Here is a 22142-nt window from a genome sequence, read left to right as displayed (position 1 = left end):
CAGAAAAATGTCCAAAGGTTATTTAAAATAAAGGCTGACACAGTGTATTACAGTGCATTGAGTTCTGAGACTATGTGTTTTTTTTGTTGTTTTTTTTCAAACTTTGTGATGTGACACATGAATATTGTTAAAAATATGAATAAGAAAAAATAGTTATGAAAGATACAAATCCAAGATAAAACGCCTGTATACATATGATTCTCTCATAGAGACATTTGGAGAGTGAACTCTAATCCAAAGGAGGCACAAAGAAGTGATGAATTTTCCTGTGTTATTCAAATGTGTTTTTATTTCAGTAAAGCTTTGCTCACAGAAGACAACTTGATTGTACTTCAGACATCACATATGAAAAATGTCAATTCACCATGGATTTTATGTAGATGCACTTCAGCAAGTCCAAGCTGCTTTGTTTTTATAAAACTCAAAGGTTCTGGGGACTTATGGAGACCTCTCATGAATATAAGTCTATAAAACTCCACATTCACTCTTTCCAATAATGTATTCAGTCTAAAATATCAAAAAGAGATGGATTTTTTCTTTGTTTTGAATATAAAATAAAGGTTATTGATTCCTTTTAGCAGCTAAACTGTTGAAGGGATAAATCACCCTGAGATTTCCCAAAATGATTTAGTGGAGGCCAAAATAATGGCAAACAACTGCCTTTAAAACAGCACACTTCAGTCTACAGGATAAAAACGTCAAGAATTTAACAAGTAGTGTGTAGCTTTTAGTTCTCGCTGAAAAGTTCAGTGGATATGTTGAGGCATACTGTCAACTACAAGTCATTTACTTAAGTAAAATGTGTAAGTTGCACTTTAATATGCTTAAAGCGAAGTAGTTCATTGTTTATTTCAACAGGTAATATGAACATGAAAATGTCAAGCATTCAAATTTTAAAGAAAGACAAAGACCACAGGGGGGCAGCACAATGCCATGATTATCTCCAAACATGAAGTCTACCACAATTCTCCCCTATATGTTATCAGCTAGAACTATGATACTTTAGGTTTTAATGTAGCTGAATCTCAGTTTTTGACTTACTATGTGAAAATCCTGGACAAATAAGTAAAATCTGAAGTAAAATCATTTAGTTCTTCCCCAGTCTGAGGCTTTGTTTTACTGCCTCACCACTGATTTACACCCAGCTCAGTCTGAAATCACAGCTGCCAACGTATTAACTGTAATCTCAGTTGACTAATCTAGTATTTTGAGGCAGCAACACGTGAGGTCTTGGCCTGATTTATGAGTCTTATAAACAGTAAAAAATAAAGTGTTAATTTGAGTTTTTATTAGTCTACACAAACAAAGACATTTGCCTTATTCTCTTGGATTCTTCAGTCCAGTTATGTGGCCACAAAACCTCTTTGACAAGGTCACGGTATTGAAAAGCAGTTCTCCTCACATGTTGTTCTCTTAATAAAGGGTTGGGTTTCATACATAAACAATAAGTGAGCCTGTTGTTTTTTCCCTTCTCACCTGGGAATTTTCACAGCTTTTCAGCCCAACAAAAGGCACAGGCAGACGCCTCTGCAAACATATACACACTTCAAAAACAATGGTGGTTCATTTATTTTTGATTTCAGAAGAGATCGCCTTGAGAAACTCTTTTTTCTTTTATTAACCTGCATCAGTAGTGCATTATAAATTAAATTCTTATATTTACTATTTACTTCATTTTTTTCAAATTTATGTGCACCACTTAAGTCTATGATACGAATATCATCTGTGGCGAGAAATAAACAATATTTTTACCCACATGCATTATAAATATGCTCTTCTGCTGTGGTAAAAAAAAAAAAAAAAGATAGAAAAAAAGAAGTGTTTTCTGACTTTTCGAAACATTACTCACTGAGGATCAAATCGCAGCAGGGCCTTTGATGAGGGCTCCACTTTCCTGCCTGTGATAAAACTGGAGCGTCAGATTACAGCCGCACTCTCACGGGTTTTGTGATGCAGCCCAGATTGTGTGATTTAGATGTCTGTTTGTTGAGTCTGGATGTTTCAGGTTGATCAGATAAAGACGGCTATATCAGGCAGATCTGAGTGTGGCGGTTGGTCCTGCGCCATTAAAGTCGACGACCTGCAGGAAACATTCACAAAGCTCCAGAGAGTTGCACAGAGACGCGTGGTATTATAACTTAAGATAAAGACAGCTTTCCTGCAACATTACAGCTGGTAGATAAGGTCTAGCATAAGGTGAAAGACAGCAGCTGCCTTTTTGTTATTATTTTAATGCCAAATTAAAAGGTTATGTTTAATGAAAATGATAATGAAGAAAAGTAACAGGGTACACAGCACGCTGAACATTGTTTTGGAATCATGTGTGTGTGTGTGTGTGTGTGTGTATGATTTCCAGTCTAACTTTATATCTTAAAGAAAGTCATGTGACTGAAACACAAGCACAGAAGTGGAGAACGTGGCTATACAGTGGCTAAATAGGTCATTTGCTGGGTGGGATTTGTAAAATAAGCAGGATAGCAATGGGTTCAGCATATGTATTCATTTCATGTATATATGGCCATCTGATCCCGTCTGCTCTCAATGGGACTTGTCTGCTTGTAAGAGCTTCATATTTGATTTCAGCCCTACCTCATCAGAGGGGCAGGTGAGCAGGAGTGAATAGCAAATACCTACAGCCAGCTGTGTTTCCCAGGGCTCTGCAGGGCCAGCAGGTGCCTGAACGGCCCCAAGTGCGGATCTGAGACTGACACATGAGGCCAAAGGCCAGGATGAGTCTGAACACAGTGACGCACAGGAGATGTGTTGGATGAGGGCAACTCTGCCATTGGTGGGGAGGGAACAATAATCCAACATATAATGTTCTGATGTGCTCATAAATATCTCTGAATGTGTAAAATGTTCCAGATTTTTTCCCCCTCAAAGACAGAAACAATGTGACTGCAGCTCAAAACACTGATATATATTTACTTATTAAATGTGGTTCGATTTTCAACCCTTGTGTTTTGTCGACATGACTTACCCATTTGGGCTCCTGTGATCACCACTGTATGTACAAAAAAATAATAATAATTGCAAATTCCATCCACTTTTTTTTCAATAATAATAATAATCCTTCACTTTGCCACAAACTGGGTCTTCACAATTGATGAAGGCCATAAAATAAAGCAATGACCATGAAACAGTGGTTCTTAGGGGCCCCCAAGAGTCCTTGAGGGGGTTCCAGGGGGTTCTCAGTGAAAAGGGGAATAATTTATTTTCACTATAATTCCATCCTTAAGTAACACAGTGACAGAATGTATGACTATTTGGGTCATGGGTTTAAACGCTTTCTCTAATGAAACATCTAAAGGCAAAAATGTTATCTGACGGAGGACCCTGGTACAAAATGAAATGGGGGTCCATGTTCTAATTTGTGTCAGTTTAGGGGTCCTTCATATGAAAAAGTTTGAGAACCACAGCCATGAATCATTGTCATTGCACCAGTTACCCTAGAGAACCTCCCTGTAACCCCTAATGTATTGTAATGTAGAGCGGCAGCCAATAATGCTTTTCATAATCAATATATCAGAATTTTTTTTAAATATCCAATTCATTTATCAATAAAATGTCAGAAAAAATATAATGTTTAAAAATGCCAACCATTCTTTCTTGAGGCCCAAGTTCACATTGCTTTTGTTGAGTCACAAACTCAAAGATGTTGATTTTATTATATTGAAAACTGGGAAACAAGCAAATACTGTATTTACATTTGAAGGGCTGGAACAAGTCAGTTTTTGATATTTTCTGATTCAGAAAATGACTTGAAGGGTTTTTCAGTTACCAACTAACCAGTCAACAGCTCTGGAGTATTGGTTGGGTTCTTGGTGCCAGAGGGAATAATGAAGCTTCGATAGTCAGACCATGGAAGTAAGGTGTCATCTTTTGTTGTACACTTCTGATACATGACATCAGTTCAAAAAGTTTATCTGCAGTTGTCCTGAAATTAGGCAAAGTCGTTAAGTGTGAATCTGATGTGAAGGAACCCCAAACAGAAGATTAGAGTTAAGCTTCAAAACAACTGAGATGGGAACGCAGGGCCTCCTTAACCTTGTAGGTGATCCCCACGGCAAAAAAGAGCCGTGGGCCCTTTTGAATAATTCCACATCTGGTTACTTAGTGTATATGCACAGAGAAACACATGAAGACAGTGGTGCACAGAAATATGTTAATCTGTACATCTAAAATTTCATGACAAATAGTCAAACTCTGTCTGCTGAAGAATATCATTTGATATGGCTGACAGCTCCAGAACAGCTGCTAAATGAACCTTGTGTTGAAATTGTTGTGAGTGCACCCAATCAAAACAGGCAGTGTTTGTATTTGCTGCTTGGTATATTCTGACTTTCTGGTGAAGAAAGAAACCAAAAATAGAACATAAGTTGGAGGTTCTGTCATCAGCCAGAGAAATACAAACTAGACTTTTATTGATTGAAACCACAAGTCAGTGACACAGAAATTGCATTAATTTCTTCTTGGGGCCTTGCTCATAATCTCATTATTTTCTAACAGCAGGTTAGAAAAAAAAAAAACTCCAGTACTTTAAAAGATAAATCTGCCACTGGTCTATATTTTTTTCATCTCATTAACAAATTGCATGAAAACATCGAGATGAATTGATCCCACAGTAAAAGATTACCTGCAAATACACAGCAAAGGGTCACACTGGGCGACATATTCCTTCCCTGTGACAAACTGTCGTTTACTTTAACCGGTCCCCTATACGCCATCCTGTACTCACTCATTAGAGCACCAAATGTGTATTAATCCACAACTGGAAATAGTCCCTTACATATGCTCTATTTACACCTGTATGAGTAATGTTTGCTAAAAACTACAGAGCAGAGCTGTTTAAGGATTTATTTTTGCCCTTTTAAAAATGAAACTGTTATATTGGTGATTGATTTTTAAAGATTAATATCTACAGTGGTAGCCAATGGACTGAGTGTGGTCGCAAGTATTTAGCATTTATTCTGCAAGTATTAGGAGATGGACTTTGGTCTTTTTATGTGATTTACACCTATTTGGTAGTATATTAAGGATACCTAGCTAAAGCTAACACAGTCAAATACAGCAGCTCTATAATAAATTCCACCTTTATGGAGATTATAATGTTCAGTTTGTGTTCAAACTGTTTTAATTCTATGGTCATTTTGGAGGCTGCAGTGTTGACAGTGAAAAAAAGGCCCCAGCATCACACTTTACACCTCTTTAACTTTACAGATCAGTTTAGAGGTCAAAGAACTTTAAATCTGTAGAAGATGAAGACGTTCTCTGTTCTGATACAAGTTGAACATTAATGTAACTCGTCTTTGGTTAGATGGACCGCAGTAACATCAAGGTTAAAATTGTATAAAACAGACTCAACAGATTTTACCTTCTGTAAGGCTGAACACACCACACTGTAGCTGTATACATCGCTGAATACCTTTACTCTAAGTGATGCCTTGTGCATCAAAATTACCCACACACAGCCCTGCATCAGACATGAGTTGACTTTTATGTTCATGTGAATGTGGGCTGCAGCGGCAGCCGATGACAGCTTAATTCCCGGGCAGGGCCCCCCCCTGCTGAGGCCCACCGTTTGTGCAAGCTGACAGACGGAGATCAGACTGAGGAGAGATGAGTGGGAACCCTCCAAGTACGCTCGGGTTTCTGGGCAATGTGAAAAGATTTGTCCAGGCCATTCAGATCTGACGGAGTTTCCCATGTTCTGCACTGCAGCGGGTTTTTGTTGAAGTGTTTGGATAAAGAGATCCTCTATCTTTTTCATCTTCGCACCCACAACAGATAAACCTAAGGCTGACATTGTGTTTAGTTTAGGCCCTTGATGCCACCAAAACTACACAGCACAATGTTGAACTTTTCTCTCGTCACAAACCAGGCTAAGAGGAGTTCCAAACAATTACTTTGGAAAAGGCAGGAAACAGGTAAACAAGTGTAGAAAAAATAGAAGTGACGGTAGAGAGAGGGGAGTGGGATGAAATGAGCTGGAAAGAGGGGTGACCTCACTTTAAAAGGGGTTGGCTAATAGAGGTTTTGGGACAACATGAGCGACTGAGGTATAAGGGGGCAGAGGGAGCAGAATAAGAAGGATTGGGGGACCTGGGGAAAGAAGGTTGTACTACTTTGATAGAGGTCAGAGTGTGCAGCAGGCGAGGCAGGGGAGCACTGTTTTCAAACATCTAATTTTGAGATAAGTGCCGTTTTTTAACACATACCTGAGGAATGTGGTTAATGCAATGTTGACCTTCTGAAGATGACAGTGAGCAAACCTCTCTTAGGTGCTGAAATGACACGAGTGCTCTTTATCCTCCTGCTGATGAGTAACGCTTCTTCAGTCTCCTCACAGTTTAATGGATACAACTGTGACGCCAACTACCACAGCAGGTTTCCGGGTGAGAGGACTACATATAACTCTTTTCAGACTGTATATTCTTTGCATTTTACATTCTGACTGCAGATATTGAACATAATGCTTCTGTCAATAGTGGTAAGTGTTGGAAACAGCTTGCTCTGGTATTTTGGCACATGCTGTGCACATAACCTCCCTGTAGTGATGTGATACATGCAGCATTTTACTTTAAAACATAAATTCATAAAGTGTGATTACTTGATTTTACATTTAACTATCAAACTGGCTCCACAAGGCTTTGCTGCAATTATTTTATGCTTATATATTGAATGCATCGATGTTGAAACACTCATTTAAAAGATGATTCTTTATGAAGAGTACTATTTTTGATACTTTGAATACATTTTTCTGATAATACCCTTAAGTAAATTTGCAATGCATGGCTTTTATTTTTTATGGATTTCTACATTGTGGCATTGGTACTTTGTATTTACGCATAAGTAAAGATTCTGAATACTTCCTCCACCTCTCTTCAGAGGGTAGACAGAATAATGTAAACTCTTCATGGATAAGGAGAAACTCTTATCCTGAGAAGTGTGTACTAGTTTTCATTGTCTACTACTAATACTACTATATGACTACTGAAGTCTTGTTTTAAATGAGTCAGCTTGCTCCTTCAAAGCTAAGAGTCCTGGGCCTCTTTTCATCAAGCTGCTAAAAGTTTATTAAAATTATATAAAATTATTATAATTAATTATATTAATTATTTTACTACTTGAAAATATTCTTAGATTTAAGATAGGTCTATTAAGTTGGTTCAGAGCAGATCCCAGATGGCTGCAGCACAAATAAATCAATACTGGTTTGGCTGATCAGTTTCCATGCACCTTTATTGTCTGCACTTGTTTTATGATGAAAACCAGCTGCAGTATTTCTTTCCCGCTCCAGTTTTATATTTCTCTTGCTTCCATTTCAGACATGGTGGCAAGGATATTAACAGTTTTACACAAACACATTTTACTTTTTTTTTTTAAATAAAAGCATATCTCCCAGAGGTAAAAGAATGAACAATATGGTAGAAGTAGGGTAAATTGTTGTCTCTGATTAGCTATTTGTGCTCTGAGCATACATATGATTAATCATGTTATCACTTGAGACTTGCTCTTTAAATGTTACTTTTACACTTTGGTGTGAGTAAGTTGCTGGGTAAGTGGGTCTTACTGTTCACACGAAGTGGAGAACTGAGTGATAAATATAGGCTTTGGGATTTCATTCCCACCATCTAATCAGACACTATTTGATACCTGAATGGCAGGTGAATACTGGTGTGATGGTAAATAAGCAGGGCTAATTGTCCAGGGTACCTATGGCAACTGACCTTCCTTCCTCTCCGTTCCTGCAGGTGAGCGGGACATCAGTGTGTACTGTGGGGTTCAAACCATCACCTTGAAGATCAACTTCTGCCCGGTGCTTTTCTCCGGCTACACTGACGCAGATTTGGCCCTGAACGGTCGCCACGGTGACGCCCAATGCCGAGGCTTCATTAACAACAACACCTTCCCCACAGCTGTCCTGTTCAGCATCAGCCTCAGCACTCTGGAGGCCTGCGGTAACAGCTTGGTGGTAAAGAATACACAAACACCAGAACATGCCGTTAATATGTATACTGGGTAACTTCGTAATGTTGTTTATTGACTTGTGAGAAACAAAGTGGCTGTCTGAAATGTTTCTCTCTGCAGGTCAGCACAGCGTACGGTGCCAATGCCTATGGGAACATGTCTCTGGTGCAAATTGGGAATGTCTCAGGCTACATCGACACCCCTGACCCGGCATCTATAATCAGCTACCTGCCCGGTTTGTTGTATAAATTCAGCTGCAGCTACCCGCTGGAGTACCTGGTCAATAACTCACAGCTGGCATCGTAAGTTGTTGCCAAAAAATCTCTCAGTGTCCAAAAGAGAGTTTGACCTTCCAGGAGTTACTCAGTGGATTTGATGTTTTGTTTTATTTATGTAATCAAGAGCGCTGTTCATTGTTTTCCTAAACTGTGTTGAAGTAAATCCCCTCGTTTAAAAGCCTGAGTGGGTTTGTATGTTATAATATTGTGAGAATCTTTAATTTTAGGATATACATATTTCTAAGGACTTAGTTGCTAAATTACATCATCTCAACTGTCTTTCAGTCACGTAAATACTATAAAATAAATATAATATAACTTTACATCATCAACCCCTGTTTTCAAAATGTTGAACAATGTCAAGTACAGCAAACTACACTAAAAAGATAAAAACAGCATTGAAATAAATGTGTTGAACTCTTCACAGCTCCTCTGCTGCTGTATCTGTCAAGGACAGCAACGGTACATTTGTGAGCACGTTGAGTATGATCCTGTATAATGTGAGTTCACCGCCATGGGCAGCTTGTTATATACTATCACTTTCATTGCAATTCATAAACTATGAAACTTTTAATTACAAGGTTCAGAGGGATATTCGAAGGAAATTGAGTTCATGATCTTTGGGATCATCATTTCACCAGATTTATTCCTATAAGACTGGTAATAATTCATATGTTTCTTATTGTCAACAACTCTCATGAAAAATTAATGAAAATTGAGTTGAAAATTGAGTTCATGATCTTTGAATCATGTTTGTGTTTCCTGTTAATGAATCAGACAATTTCTTGACCAGATTTACTGGTATAAGTCTGGTGATATTTCATATTTTTCTGTCAACAAATCCCCTGAAAAGACCAAAAAGAACAATTAACTGAGTGAACATATAGGCACTTTGCCTCAAGCCCACATACACTGTCCTGTCCTGCTGCCATCAAAACTCACAAGAGCATCAAATGTGTATTAATTCGCTATGGAAAATAGTTCCCAACAAACAACAGCACTATTTTCTCCTGTTTTTTTCTATAAATGAAAGTATAGTTACCTGCTTTTAAATGTTAGTGGGTTTGGGGCCGAGTGCTGCAGACAGGGAAGGAAGTAATTAACTATTGAGAGGTAGACGTTGTAGATTTCATTCCTTTCATTGAATTTGTTTGACAATAGCGTAAATCTAGAATACCACCAGCCTTTTATTACTTAAAGCTCATTATGTCAGAACTGTGCTGCTTTCAAGTTCCCAGCTTCATGTTTTGAGTGAAAACTTAAGCTTTTTCTTTCTCCACAGGATTCAACATACAATCAACCTCTCTCTATTCCCATGGCTGGACTGGCTCTGAAAACCAGAGTATTTGCTGCTGTGAAAGCCACAAACTTAGACAAACGGTACCAGATAACGTCTGATCATTCACTACTGAACTTTGATTTTCTCCTAACTTTCAAACGACATGAATCTGTACAGAAATTTCGCTCACGCAGCAGATATTTTGCTGTTACAACAACATCTTCAGTGACGCAGGGATGATGTTTTTGTTAATCACAGCATCTTTCCCATCGTCATTTATACAGAATTAGTCCTTATGTTTTGTTCTATGTTCTATGTTTTCCTACATTCATCATGCCATTATGTTATTATTCTAAGTGAAGGCGCCAGCTTGCAGCAGAAAAAGCCTGGTTTGTATTTTCCCATGGGCAGTTAGATCTCTATCCTTCATCCCATCTTACAGTTTTGTCCCTCCGCAGGTGGAACATCTTGATGGACTACTGTTACACAACCCCCTCAGGGAATCCTAATGATGAACTCCGCTATGACCTTTTCTTTGGGTAATCTTGCTTTTTCTCCCCTCACGATAATGACTTGATAAACCACAAAAGGGAGTCATTAGCTATTCTGGTCCTCCAAATGGCTTATCCTCATGAATGCCACTTTTTTTCTTCTCAGTGAGCGCTTAAGCATGCATACAGACATCAAATCTGTCAATTTCACAGTGTGCATGTAATACATATGTTCATGTATGTGTGTGTGTGTGTATCTGTCTCTTTTCACACAGCTGCTATAAAGACCCGCAGACGACGGTTTTCGAGAATGGGAAGAGTCAGATGGGCCGTTTCTCCTTTGAGGTTTTCCGTTTTGTTAAACACAGACACCAGAAGATGTCGACCGTGTTTTTACACTGCGTCACCAAGCTTTGCCGGGCAGACGACTGCATAATGCTCATGCCAGTAGGTGTAAAAATCATGAATCTCAGTATTTGGACTTCCTGTGTGTCTCCTGACCTTAATGAGGACTGCAATCTGATGATGTGATTGGCAGATTTGTGGGCGACGGCGCAGGCGGGATGGAGAGGAGAGCCTTGATTCCCGACCGGCTGCATCTGGGAATGCCGTCATCACCGCTGGACCAATCATCACCAGGAGTGGTATGAAGGATAAACTGCCTCATAAAATAATATTCAGACATTTTGGAGATACAATTATTCACTTTCTTGCTGAGAGTTAGATACCACTCTTAGTTTGTCTGTAAAATGTGAAGCTACATCCAGCAGCTGCTTTGCTTTTTTTAATATGTACAAAAAACCCCACAAAGAATAAAACTGTCATATTGTGGTTGGTCAGGCACAGTGACATTGTAACTGTTGCACTTGAAATAGCTATTTGTAAGCCAACATTAGCCATGACAGCTGTTTACTTACCAGTCTTGAAGAGAGCTTCAGCCATTGTTGTGTTTACAACATAAGAGGTAGTGTTACTTCTTCATGGCAGACTGGATGCTAAAGTGACTCAGTATTGGAAAGTGAAGAGACAGTCTGACTGGGGAGGGGGCTAGCTGGATAGCATTCTAACTTCAAAGAAGTGATAGAAGCAAAACAGAAAAACAAAACAAAAAGAGATAAGATTGGCATTGCTTTCCACTGCTGGGGACATTTTTTATTATTTCAATATGTTAATAAGCAAGTGATCTGATTTTCTTAGTTTTGGACACAGTCTGTATTTCTAGTCTTTATGCTAAGCTAAGCTAACCAGCTGCTTGCTGTATCTTCTTATTTAACAGACAGCCCCGTTAAGTTAGATAGATAGAACAGTGAATCCACAGAGCTGTAGAAATGACTCTAATAAACACTTTTGAAATTATCTTTCAGATGAAACTCCTGTGAACAACTCCCAACTTGGTAAGCTCCCTTCCGCAATGTTACGAAACATAAAAAGGTTTAAAATATCATCTGTGACTAAAGCTAGCAGACACCTCCTATGGAAATGGATGATTGAAGGCAGCAACACAAACGTGTCATTTCTTTTTCTAAAAAAAGAAAAAAAAGTAAAAAAGAGCTCAGGTCATATTAAACCCACGTCAAACAACATGTCTGTTTTAAGCTTCTGCTTTTGTTCATCTTTCCACCCACCAGCATCTGGAGACTCCTTCCATACAATGAACCCTGTGACCAGTGCTCTGATCTCAGGTGTGGTTATCCTGGGTGGAGTCAGCGTGGGCTTCGTCCTGCTGTCACTTCACCTCCTGCAGAAGTCCCGCCTCCCAGCGTCCACGGTCTCAGGTGTTTGGAACCCCAGCTTTAAATGAATAAACATCTGTATGAAATAAAATCTTTGAGTAATACCTTCTGTTACAGCCCATGATTTACAGGGTAATTTTATTGTACGAGTCAGGTAGTTTAAAATAAGATGCTTATCAGTTCCTACTTGTACTGAAATGTAGGTACAGTAGAAGAAAACATGACTTTGGGTAACAAGAGAGTAAGATAAGATAGATAAGATAAGATAAGTTAAGTTAAGATAAGATAAGATATACTTTATTGTCGCTGTGGGGATATTTGTGTTGGGCACAAGTGCTACATACAGCTGCATACAGGCTAGATACAAAATAGGTACAATCTCCATGACACAGAGTAAGCATAATGCACAAATGTGTGAATGTGTCCCTAGAGTATACACTATTCCTAGATGATAAAAAAACAGAGTGGAAAGTGGAACATATCTAAAAGAATGACAACAATAAAAAGGTGAAAAATGAGTGTGAAAAAGAGGAAATGTTGATAAATTACATATCCAAATGAAATAAAACAAGTTGAATAATATTACACTGAGAAGTAATAATTGGACGTTTTAGAGGAAAGTAGAAATTCATTATTCTAGAGAGCAGGAAACAGCTACACATTACAATAATGACTGTTAATGAGAGAAACTACAATTTGTATTTTTCATCACAGAGTAAGGATAAGGACTGTGGACTGCAGTATAATGTGCAGCTGTTCTGTCTTTATTACATATACTTTAAAAGTCTTGTCATTTTCCCCAAGTTCAGTTTTGTTTCCCTGTGGGTGCCTAGTATTTACAGAGACACTTAATGTAATAATGTATTTCTCCTTTCCGCTAAAATGCTCAATTGTTGTTCCATGTTCCACAGAGTCTTGTTTTCTTCCACTGTACCTACATTTAAAAATCAGTAGCAACTGGTCAGTATTGTTTGTACCTCATTCATACAATGAAATTACACTGTAATTTAATGCCCTGTATTATAAAATTCTACTCACTACTACTACTGACAGTATGTTGGGTTACATAGACTTAAACACACCGACACTTTGCATGTGTTTCTATTGTGTGGCTGTTACAGTGTGCATGTGTGCTTTCCTCTATACACACATTATTAAATTCATATTGTATTGTTTTAGGTCTTGTATATTTATTACCTTCAATACCTCATCATATTGTTTCGTCAATAACAGTTCAACAAACAACAGTTTTTTACATTTCCTTTTACACCATGAGTTAATGAAAAAAGCAAAATTAGAGTGAAATCAAAATATATGTTTTGTGTGTTTTTTGTTTTAATGTCAAAATGTATAGCTGTTTGTAGTAGTATAACCTTGTACAATAATAAAACAACAAATAAGCATTATGCAGTGTTTAAAAACAAAACAAGAAAGTTGATTTATTGTTGTATGTTTTAATTCAGTTTCAAGCTTTGAGAAGTTTGAGAAATATGTTTAGGGTATGTACATTCTTTGTATCTGGCTGTAAAACACTTTGTAAAACATGTAAACTTTATTAAAGAATATTTGAACATGTTAAGAAATTTTCGATTAGAAGATTGACACCACTCTGGTGACTGTACGCTGGCTATGAATCTCCAAAGTGTAAAAACAGGAAGTTGTGGTTCTACAGAGGGTTACAACAGTTATACCATGCTAACATGCTAATTGGTGAGGCAAATCTGGTTAGCTTTTGGACAGAGCCAACTTAGCTGTTTCTCTCTTTCTACAGCCTTTATGCAAAACTGTCCTCGCTGTTGCTACATATTTATCACAAAGATACAAGAGTGAAGTCAATTCTCTCATCTAACTCTGAACAAGAAGCTAATATTTCCCAAAATGTTAAACTTTTCCTCTAAACAGGTATTTTAAAAGAAATCAAGATCAGTTGAAAAAAAGGATCTCAACTTGGTCCTCTTGTTCAGGAACGTCAAAGATTTGAAATCAAAAGTCAAACGTTTGAAAGCTCTTGAATAGAGTAAGTAGACCTTGAGTTGAAGTTGTTTTATCAGCTGTTGTTTCGAAGGTCAAGAACAATCCCACTGAACTGAACTCTTATATTAAAATCACGACTGGTTTCGTGGATTTAAAGATGTGTCTGAAAATTGTATAATTGACCTATTCACCATTTTTGTTAAGCAGATCTTTGCTGTCGAGTGAAAAACACGTGGTGATTGTGAATTTTTCTCATTAGCTGAGTTGTACCTTAATGGGTGGAGGAAACCTTCTAGTTCATAAACTAAATGTACCACTGAAAAACTTGGTGGCTCATCTGAAAAATGCATATCCACAAATTTAGCTCATGAAAATAATTTGTATGTACAACTTTTCTTTGGTCTTATCTGTGAAAGTTTTCCAAATGTCGTGGCCTCGTGGGTGTCCAGTCTCCAGGAAAATGAACAAAAATACCAGGCACTGCCAGAGCTCATTTGATCACTGCCAGAATTAATCTTTCAATTTTTGCCGTATTGATTTTCTTTTCCGATGACCTATATAAATGTCTGTTGGCGGCAGCTGAGTATCACGTGTCCTCCTCTGCGGTTGTTTTTGTGACCCGCGCGGCTCTGTTGCATTCACTGCTCTTTATCACCCTAATCCCTCATTTCAACAGCCATTTTGTGATGTATTCAGCATCACAATGCAATCATCCCCCCTCTCAGTTTACTATCAGTGATAATTGATTAAACCCCCCACCCCCCCATGGAAATGAGGCTGGGATTTGGCTTTGAAAGTTGAAGCCAAGTTCAGGTGAGTCAAGAGCAAAGAAAACTTATTTTGTAAAGACCTTGAGGAACACATATATGTGGGTGTGTGTGGGCGAGAGGTCAGAACGTCTCTCAGCATATTTAAGAGCACACATCATGACAATAACAACGTGTCCTGCATTTGACAGTGTAGTTTCGTGCGTATGACAAAAGGTTGTCGGAGACGCCCATCCTCCAACTTGACCCCAATCAGAGCTTTCTCTTCCCAGGTGGCTCACCTGACAAGATCAGGTTTCTAACTGTCCTTCAATCATCTTCTTTCAGTTAAACTTCTACATTAACACAATTTTAAATGATGCTCCAAATAAATGGGAATTTCCAGTTTTACTCTTAAGCACAAATATTCTGACATAGATCTTGTAGTTACGCACGGCTTAAACATGATGAATGTCAGTCACGTTTTCAGTGTGACTAAAATGTTTGCTGCCAGTAACGTGACTAAATTATGAGCATCAAAAGCTCTTTTGTGCCAATCTGTCAAATTAAGGGTCATCCCAGTTACATTAAACCAACAAACACCTCAGAAGACAACAGGGCCTCTTTCCTCTATTGTGCGTGAGGTCTCAGCTGAATAGAAACCATACATACCGTTACTTTATTAAGTTTCATATTAGTAGGCAAAGGGGGCTGCATTTCACACACAGAGTCACAAAGCCTTATGGACATTGTTTAAGCATGTAACTTTGAAGGGCACTGTGTTTGGTTTCATCATTTGCCTCCAGGAAAGGACCACGGTACCTCAGCCACAAAAACTGAATTGTTCACACAAACTGAGACAGCCCCACCAAAGTGACATTGACCCTGTTTCCATCCAATCCTAAAACAGTGATGTGACCACACAGCGCTCGTGTTCACCATATATAAAACAGCCCACTGCTCTCTTATCCTAAACCAGCAAAGGGACTGAGGAGGTAAGATCCTGGCTAAGATAACAGAAAAGTTTCCTTGATTGACAGCTCTGGATTAAGCATCTAATTTTTTTTACATTAAAATTACCTCAATGGATTTTTTTTCTTCTACATTGTGCTGGATTTTTTTTTTATTTTTAGTTTTTGCTGTGTTTGACATCTGTTGTGTTTGCCTCAGCTTTTTCACAGAGGCCAGAGCAGGGAGATGGCTTTATTCAACTTCCTTATCTTGACCTCCCTGTGTATTGCGGGCCGAGAGGCCCTCAGCGTATCTGACTGCGGAGTGTTTGCCAGAAGACCAGGTAAGATGACTGTGACCTTCAGTCTCACATTCTGGTTTCAGGCTGAAGGGGTCGTATTGATTTTAGTTCAGATGTAGACCTTTAGGAAGGCCGTATTGATTTTAGTTTTCATCCAGATATTTAATTAGCACACTCGGTAGAGTATACAGCGGAAACATAGATGTTTAAACAGACTTGTTTAAACAATTTAGTTCTGGTGCAACTATTTTTTTTAAATATAATCTTTTACCTTTTTTATTGTATTTTTCTTTACTATAATATGTGCCCATGAATTGTACATTGTGTAGTTTGTATGTTGAGCTAGGTTCTGAATTGCTAAATTCTATTCATATGAATGAAAATCATTTCAATATGTTTCAATGATAACGTCAACTTCATCGTCATCAGAATACACTGATATTACCGTGGTGTGTGGCACATCTGCCATTGAGCTGGCTATCCAAATCTGCCCGGCTATCTACACCGGATACAACGCGAGCTTACTAATCCTGAACCGCATCCGGGACAATACGGACTGTCAGGGGACGCTGGACACCTCGGTGGCACCTCCTGTGGTCAGATTCAGCTTCCCCATCAGAGTAGGAAACGCCTGCGGGAGTAATTTCTTGGTGAGTATTGCATCAAGTATCCTGATTTCAAGTCTCGAGGGATTGTGATCATGGAGCTTGTTAACCTTTAGCTGAGGAGGGTTAGAGCAGATTAAGGAAACTGAAAGGGTGTCTGAATACCGTGTTCTTCGCCCCAGCAAGAGGAGGCGGAAAAGAAAAACGTTCAGGGTAGAAATAAGAGGATTTCAGCCAGAAATACAGCAAATAAGATGAATCACTCCGCTCTTGACTTCATGTAACACACATAGACGCACTCCCACCAGCCTCCTTTCTGAGGGGAATGAGAAAGTTAAGAGACTTGTTCCACTTTCTTGTTGTGATTTCATCACTGCTGCCTGCTGTGCCGAGAGACGTTGGCCACCATTTATATTTAACTATTTCTTAAATAATTATGTTTCTCTTAAATAATTCCTCAGACCACGAGCGCACCAGGGACCGGAATATTCTCAGACTTCTCCAACATCCAGACCGTCAACGTCAGTGGGGTGGTACGATCCTTTGACCCCACTATCGGGACAATCACCTACAATGCAGAGCTCAAGTATTACTACTCATGTGCTTATCCACTGGAGTACCTCATCAACAACACCCAGGTGGATGTGTAAGTGCACAGTTAAAATATGTGGGTTGAAAACATACATCAACACCTCTTGCATTTCACTCTTGCATGAGAAGCGCGGTTTGATTCCTTTTCTCCTCGCAGGTCATCCTCCTCCATTGCTCTGAAAGACAACAATGGGAGCTTCATCAGTACTCTCAGCATGACCTTGTACCAGGTGCCACCTTACACCTGTCTCACACACTCATTTCCACCTGGGGCCAATGTAAATTGTAACTCTAGGAGATTAATTTTATGTAACAGCTTGTATAATTTTGGATCTCAATTTTCAATTGTTCTTCTCTTCCTCTGCCAGGATCAAAATTACACCACGCCCCTCGCTATGCCACCTCTGGGTGTCGAACTGAGAACAGACATCTACGTGCAGGTGGTTGCAGCCAACCTGACATCACAGTAAGAACCATTATCATTATATCACATCTGCGGCTTTTTCTTTGTCTGCTTCAGACCGGGAGCTGTATTTATCAAACTTTGAAGTATTACATTAACTAAGTACATTCACTCAAGTACTGCATACAACTGCTCTACTGCATTTCAGAGGGAAATGTTGTACTTTTTACTCCGCATATTATGAACTCTAGATACAAATTTACATCACAACATTACAACAAAAACATCAGCTTGTGAAATACAATATTATTATTATATTATTATATTATAAAGAATGAACCAGAAGTTGTGAACTCAGAGTTGTGACCTTTTGTCATGTTTCATGTGTCTATAATTTGTTAGCAGTTCTACAAAAGAGATATTCACCCTTTTTTAATGTAAGGAACAGTTTGAGGTCCAAAGAGGTCAAATTATTCAATGCTTCACAAAAAGAAGCAAATTAGATAAAAATTGAAAGATTTTCACAAGCCCTCAGATTTCTCTTAAGACCCTTGGAGGGCTCGAGCTCTAGCTTGAAAACCAGTGGACTAAAATACCAAACTTTATATAAGGAATTTAAAATTCCACATTGACTAGCTACTACAGTAAATGGTGGTTATACACTAATACATCAGTTTTAGTAATGTAACTGTAATATAACTGTAAAATGATAAATCACTCACAAAGGACCTTTTTCTTTTACTTTGATAGTTTAAGTGTATTTTGCTGATCAGACGTAAGAAGTGATAAGAAGTTCTTATTTTAGTGGTAGGAAGAAGACACATTTATAGTTTACTATACTATACTAGTTTACTTATTGATTTGTTATTCTGCACATTTTTTTAATATCATTTTATTTGTGTGAAATGCTTAATATCTGCAGTAGTAGCCTATTTAACACGAATTTAACATCAATCTTTTTCTTTTTGAGGATATAGAAATAAAGATGAAATGATGGGAAATTGTCTAAAATGGGAACAAAAGGAAAACCCAACTGAAGCAGTAAAAAAAAAAAAAAATCAGATACTATAATATGGACAGTTTAGTATCACACTGACACATGCAGACAATGGAGAAGCAGGGAAAGAGAGAAGGGGAAGCTTTATTCTTTATTCTTCACTTCAGCTAATCTATTATTCATCATGACCATCCTGATATTTTGTACATTCCCTCCAAGGCATGTCTTAGTTAGTGTGTGATCACCTCTGTTTCCATACTGCAGTCATCTGTGATAAGCTCCTGACCAACTTAAGCAACCTCTGGAAACCGCCATCAGCCTCAAGCGTTTTTAAGTCATAACAAATTTGATGGACATCTTTTATTCTGAAGTCTGTGAGGAGGAATAAGTCTAAAATTTCTCTTTTGGCAGTTTGATAATTACAGGTGTTGGATGTTGGTAATGCATAAGAATCCTGATTGAATGGATAAATAAATAGACCTTTTCGACCTCCTAGTCTCCAACCACATTACTCTGTCTTGATAGATTGTAAATTTGAGGATTCCACCTGTGACCTGGAGTCTCTGACTCGGTGCTGGGGACCTCATTCTTTCTCCACAGGTACTTTGTTCTTCTGGACCGATGCTACGCCTCAGTGTCTCCGCAGCCCACAAACTCCACCTCCTTTAACCTGTTTGTCTCGTAAGTCAGAACAACACTTAATACTTTTTTTTGGCAGAAAAGTGTGAGCTGCCTACTTTTTGTAACTTGTGAATTTCTTCCAGTCCATCGAGGCCTGATAATGTTTTCTCGGTCCAGCAGTCGAGCTTTAAACTTAAATCTTTACACATATCTGCAGGTTTCCCTCTCCTCCAATGTAATAAGTAAATCAGAGCTACATCCAAATCCAAAGGGAGCCCTAGACTAGATTTTGTCTCCCTGTCTTTCTATCATTAATACACTGCCTGTATGTATCCGTGTGATGTGCAAATGGGGCAGTTGTGAGGTTCGCCTTTTATTGAAAGGTGCTCCATAGATCAGCTGACCACCATGCTGGAAAACGGGGATAGCCAACAGGCCCGCTTCCACTTCCCTGCGTTCCGCTTCATTGAGCAGCAGAATGAGACCATCTCCACCTACTATCTGCACTGCATTACCCGGCTCTGCGAGAGAAGCACTTGCAGCACCTTCAAGGTACGAAGGCCTCCGCATGTATTTCAAACCCAAATCTCCAGCTCCAGCCAGATCCTCGTCAACTCATGTGTCTCCAACTGGTCTGATCCACAGCAATGCAACAGGAAGAGGAGGAGTGTGGAGACCACTGTCGTCCAGGAGAGCATCACTGAGCCGTCTGTGCTCACAGTGGCTATAAGGGCCAAGACAGAGAACCGTATGTACCTTCTTTTTGTGCAAAGTAGAGTCAGACAAATGATCCCTACACTGTGGTGATGGCTCCCTGTAGCTTTAACAAGGCAATGCTTCTTTCTAACAGAGATCTTCCTCATTGAAACCACTGACATGACATTATGTACCTCTATACAAACATCACTCGGGTGGCTGTGATCTACAAAACTTAAGTTTGACATTTTGAGAAATGTGCTTATTCACTTTCTTGCTGAGAGATGGATGAAAAGATTGACACCACTCTCATATCTGTCAGCTAAAATGGAAGTTAAAGGTAACAGCCGGCTAGCTTGGCTCAGTATAAAAAGCAACAGGAGGAAACAGCAAACCTTCCTCCTCCATGATCAACACATTATCATCTTGTTTGATTAATCTATGCAAAAATCAGTAGTAGTATAAATGTTGAATACGAGGGTTAAAGTACAGAGTTACCGAGGCAAAGTTGTGGTTTCACATGGGGGTGTCGGTAGGCCTTTTGTCCCCAGTCTTAATGCTAAGCTAAGCTAACTGTGCAGGCTGTTTCTTCATACTTAACACACAGATATGACAGTTTACAGAAAGGTTAGAAAAATATCCTGACTCCTGTCTTTAAACTTTTTTTTTTTTTTAATGATCAGGCACCTGTATAATAGTGTGTAATAGTTTCAACAAATGTGTAGTTTTACGCGACTCATCACATGTCTCCGACTTTTCTTTTTTGCTTTTAATCTCTAATAATAATATCCAAAATATGAATATATGAAATGAGAATATCACTCATAATGAAATACTGACTGTTTCTGTCTTCCTTGCAGCCATTCTCTCCAAAGAAGAGGGTAAGTATGTTATTTACTCACTTGACTGCCATGAGAACAGCCATTCACAAAGTTTCTTCTAATTCGATTCCTCCAGAAATGAAAAAACATTTCTTATCTGCATCAAGTCATAACGTCTTCTATTTTGTCTGTTGAAATAAATGGTGTCACTCTCATTTGTGCACAGCGCTGTCTGGTGGCCAGTCTGATGGCATGGGCGCGTCTGTTGGCCTGGGAATTGCCGTGGCCGTCCTCATTGTGATAGGGCTGGCAGCCATTTTGATGGCGGCATCTTTTTATCGAAAACTGAAGCAGCTAAGCTAGCAGCAGCCCGCAACGTTGATAAACAGGGGTCAGCACAGGCTAAATGACATAATGAGTTTGACAGTATGACATTCACATACTGGTGGAGGTGCATAATGAATGTATGTAGGACTCTGCTGTACTGAACCAGACTATTGATTAGAGCACTTAATGTTTCTTTCCAATCCTTCACAGACTCTTACAAGTTATGGAAGGTGAAGTCTCAATAATGGTGGTATTGTGGTGGAAAGAAAGAAAGAAAGAAAGAAAGAAAGAAAGAGAGAAATTGAGCTGTCATCTTAAAGAATAGTTTCACATTTTGGGAATGGATTAAGAAAACAAGATACAGGATGTTAATTACTGAGACTTAAGATACAACAGTCATGAAGGTGGCATCAACCTTCTCAAATGACTTTTGTCAAGAAAACAAAAATGCACAATTTCCACAATGTTGAACTATTCCTATAACTTTGCAAAGCACGTAAAATGATGGTAATATATTAGAATATTTGCATTTTTGTCTCACATTAAATTTGGTTTACTGTCAGCATGTAAATATTCTTTGATTCAAGTACTCAGACTTCTTGTTTATTTGACATGCAGTCCATGAATAAACATGAACCTGAATGACATAGATGGAGGATTACTCACACTGTAACAGTTTCTACTTGTGATGGTTTTACAAGCAGCATACTTTATTTTGTGACATGTTGCATGATGTATGTAGAAACATGTCTGTAATTAATTAAATTTTAGATGTAAAATGAGTGTGACATTGCCCTGCATTCTGCTGGTCATACTGACGACATGGTTTACTGTAAAAAAGAAAAAAAAAAAGGTATCGTATTAAATGTAATGATACCAAAAGAATGAGCAGGTAAATTTAGTTGTTTATTTACAGAATTTACTTGTTATGTATGAGGTTTTCAAGCCTGCATAATATCAGGGGAATTTACTTAGTTGTTATCCTTGTACTAATGTATAATATACTGTGGCAACTTTTCTGAGAAAGTTTGTATGCTGCTGTGTATATTTGTGCCATTATTTTCTTGTCACGCACGAATCATTACTATTAAAACTTGCAGGATATGAAACAAGAGGGTTATGTCTTCCAACAGCAGACACTCCACATGCTCCATGCTACAACCCTATATGTTAGAGAGCATTTCACAGTCCACATGAAACAAACATACAAGAAGGCTTTGGTTATCTACAGTTCAGTCTGGGGATTTAAAGGAAATGAAAAGGATTAATTCATCAGTCTGAGTATAACTGGAACACACACTTCTGTGTTGTTTTATAACTGAAGGAATACAGATTGTACAAAAAGTGGAGCTGTTCA

General features: G+C 38.5%; 2 protein-coding genes across 2 annotated transcripts; both read left to right on the top strand.

Annotated features, from left to right (window-relative positions):
* The first annotated feature begins 6108 nt into the window (after window positions 1–6108).
* Window positions 6109–13421, top strand: zpld1b (zona pellucida-like domain containing 1b). Its single transcript, XM_056374514.1, has 10 exons — window positions 6109–6395; window positions 7755–7975; window positions 8092–8273; window positions 8677–8749; window positions 9532–9629; window positions 9987–10067; window positions 10295–10466; window positions 10558–10663; window positions 11384–11413; window positions 11648–13421. Exons 1-10 carry the CDS (start codon window positions 6257–6259, stop codon window positions 11818–11820), a joined length of 1275 nt encoding a protein of 424 aa, XP_056230489.1. The 5' UTR covers window positions 6109–6256; the 3' UTR covers window positions 11821–13421.
* A 2248-nt stretch (window positions 13422–15669) lies between these two features.
* Window positions 15670–21116, top strand: si:ch211-229d2.5 (zona pellucida-like domain-containing protein 1). Its single transcript, XM_056374869.1, has 10 exons — window positions 15670–15766; window positions 16154–16374; window positions 16791–16975; window positions 17078–17150; window positions 17289–17386; window positions 18921–19001; window positions 19325–19493; window positions 19587–19689; window positions 20498–20518; window positions 20685–21116. The coding sequence occupies exons 1-10, from the start codon at window positions 15670–15672 to the stop codon at window positions 20819–20821; spliced, it is 1185 nt and encodes a 394-aa protein (XP_056230844.1). The 3' UTR covers window positions 20822–21116.
* The last annotated feature ends 1026 nt before the right edge of the window (window positions 21117–22142 follow it).

The sequence above is a fragment of the Seriola aureovittata genome, chromosome 4 (assembly GCF_021018895.1).
Source record: "Seriola aureovittata isolate HTS-2021-v1 ecotype China chromosome 4, ASM2101889v1, whole genome shotgun sequence".
Taxonomy (NCBI): domain Eukaryota; kingdom Metazoa; phylum Chordata; class Actinopteri; order Carangiformes; family Carangidae; genus Seriola; species Seriola aureovittata.
This window is presented reverse-complemented; position numbering and strand designations above follow the sequence as displayed.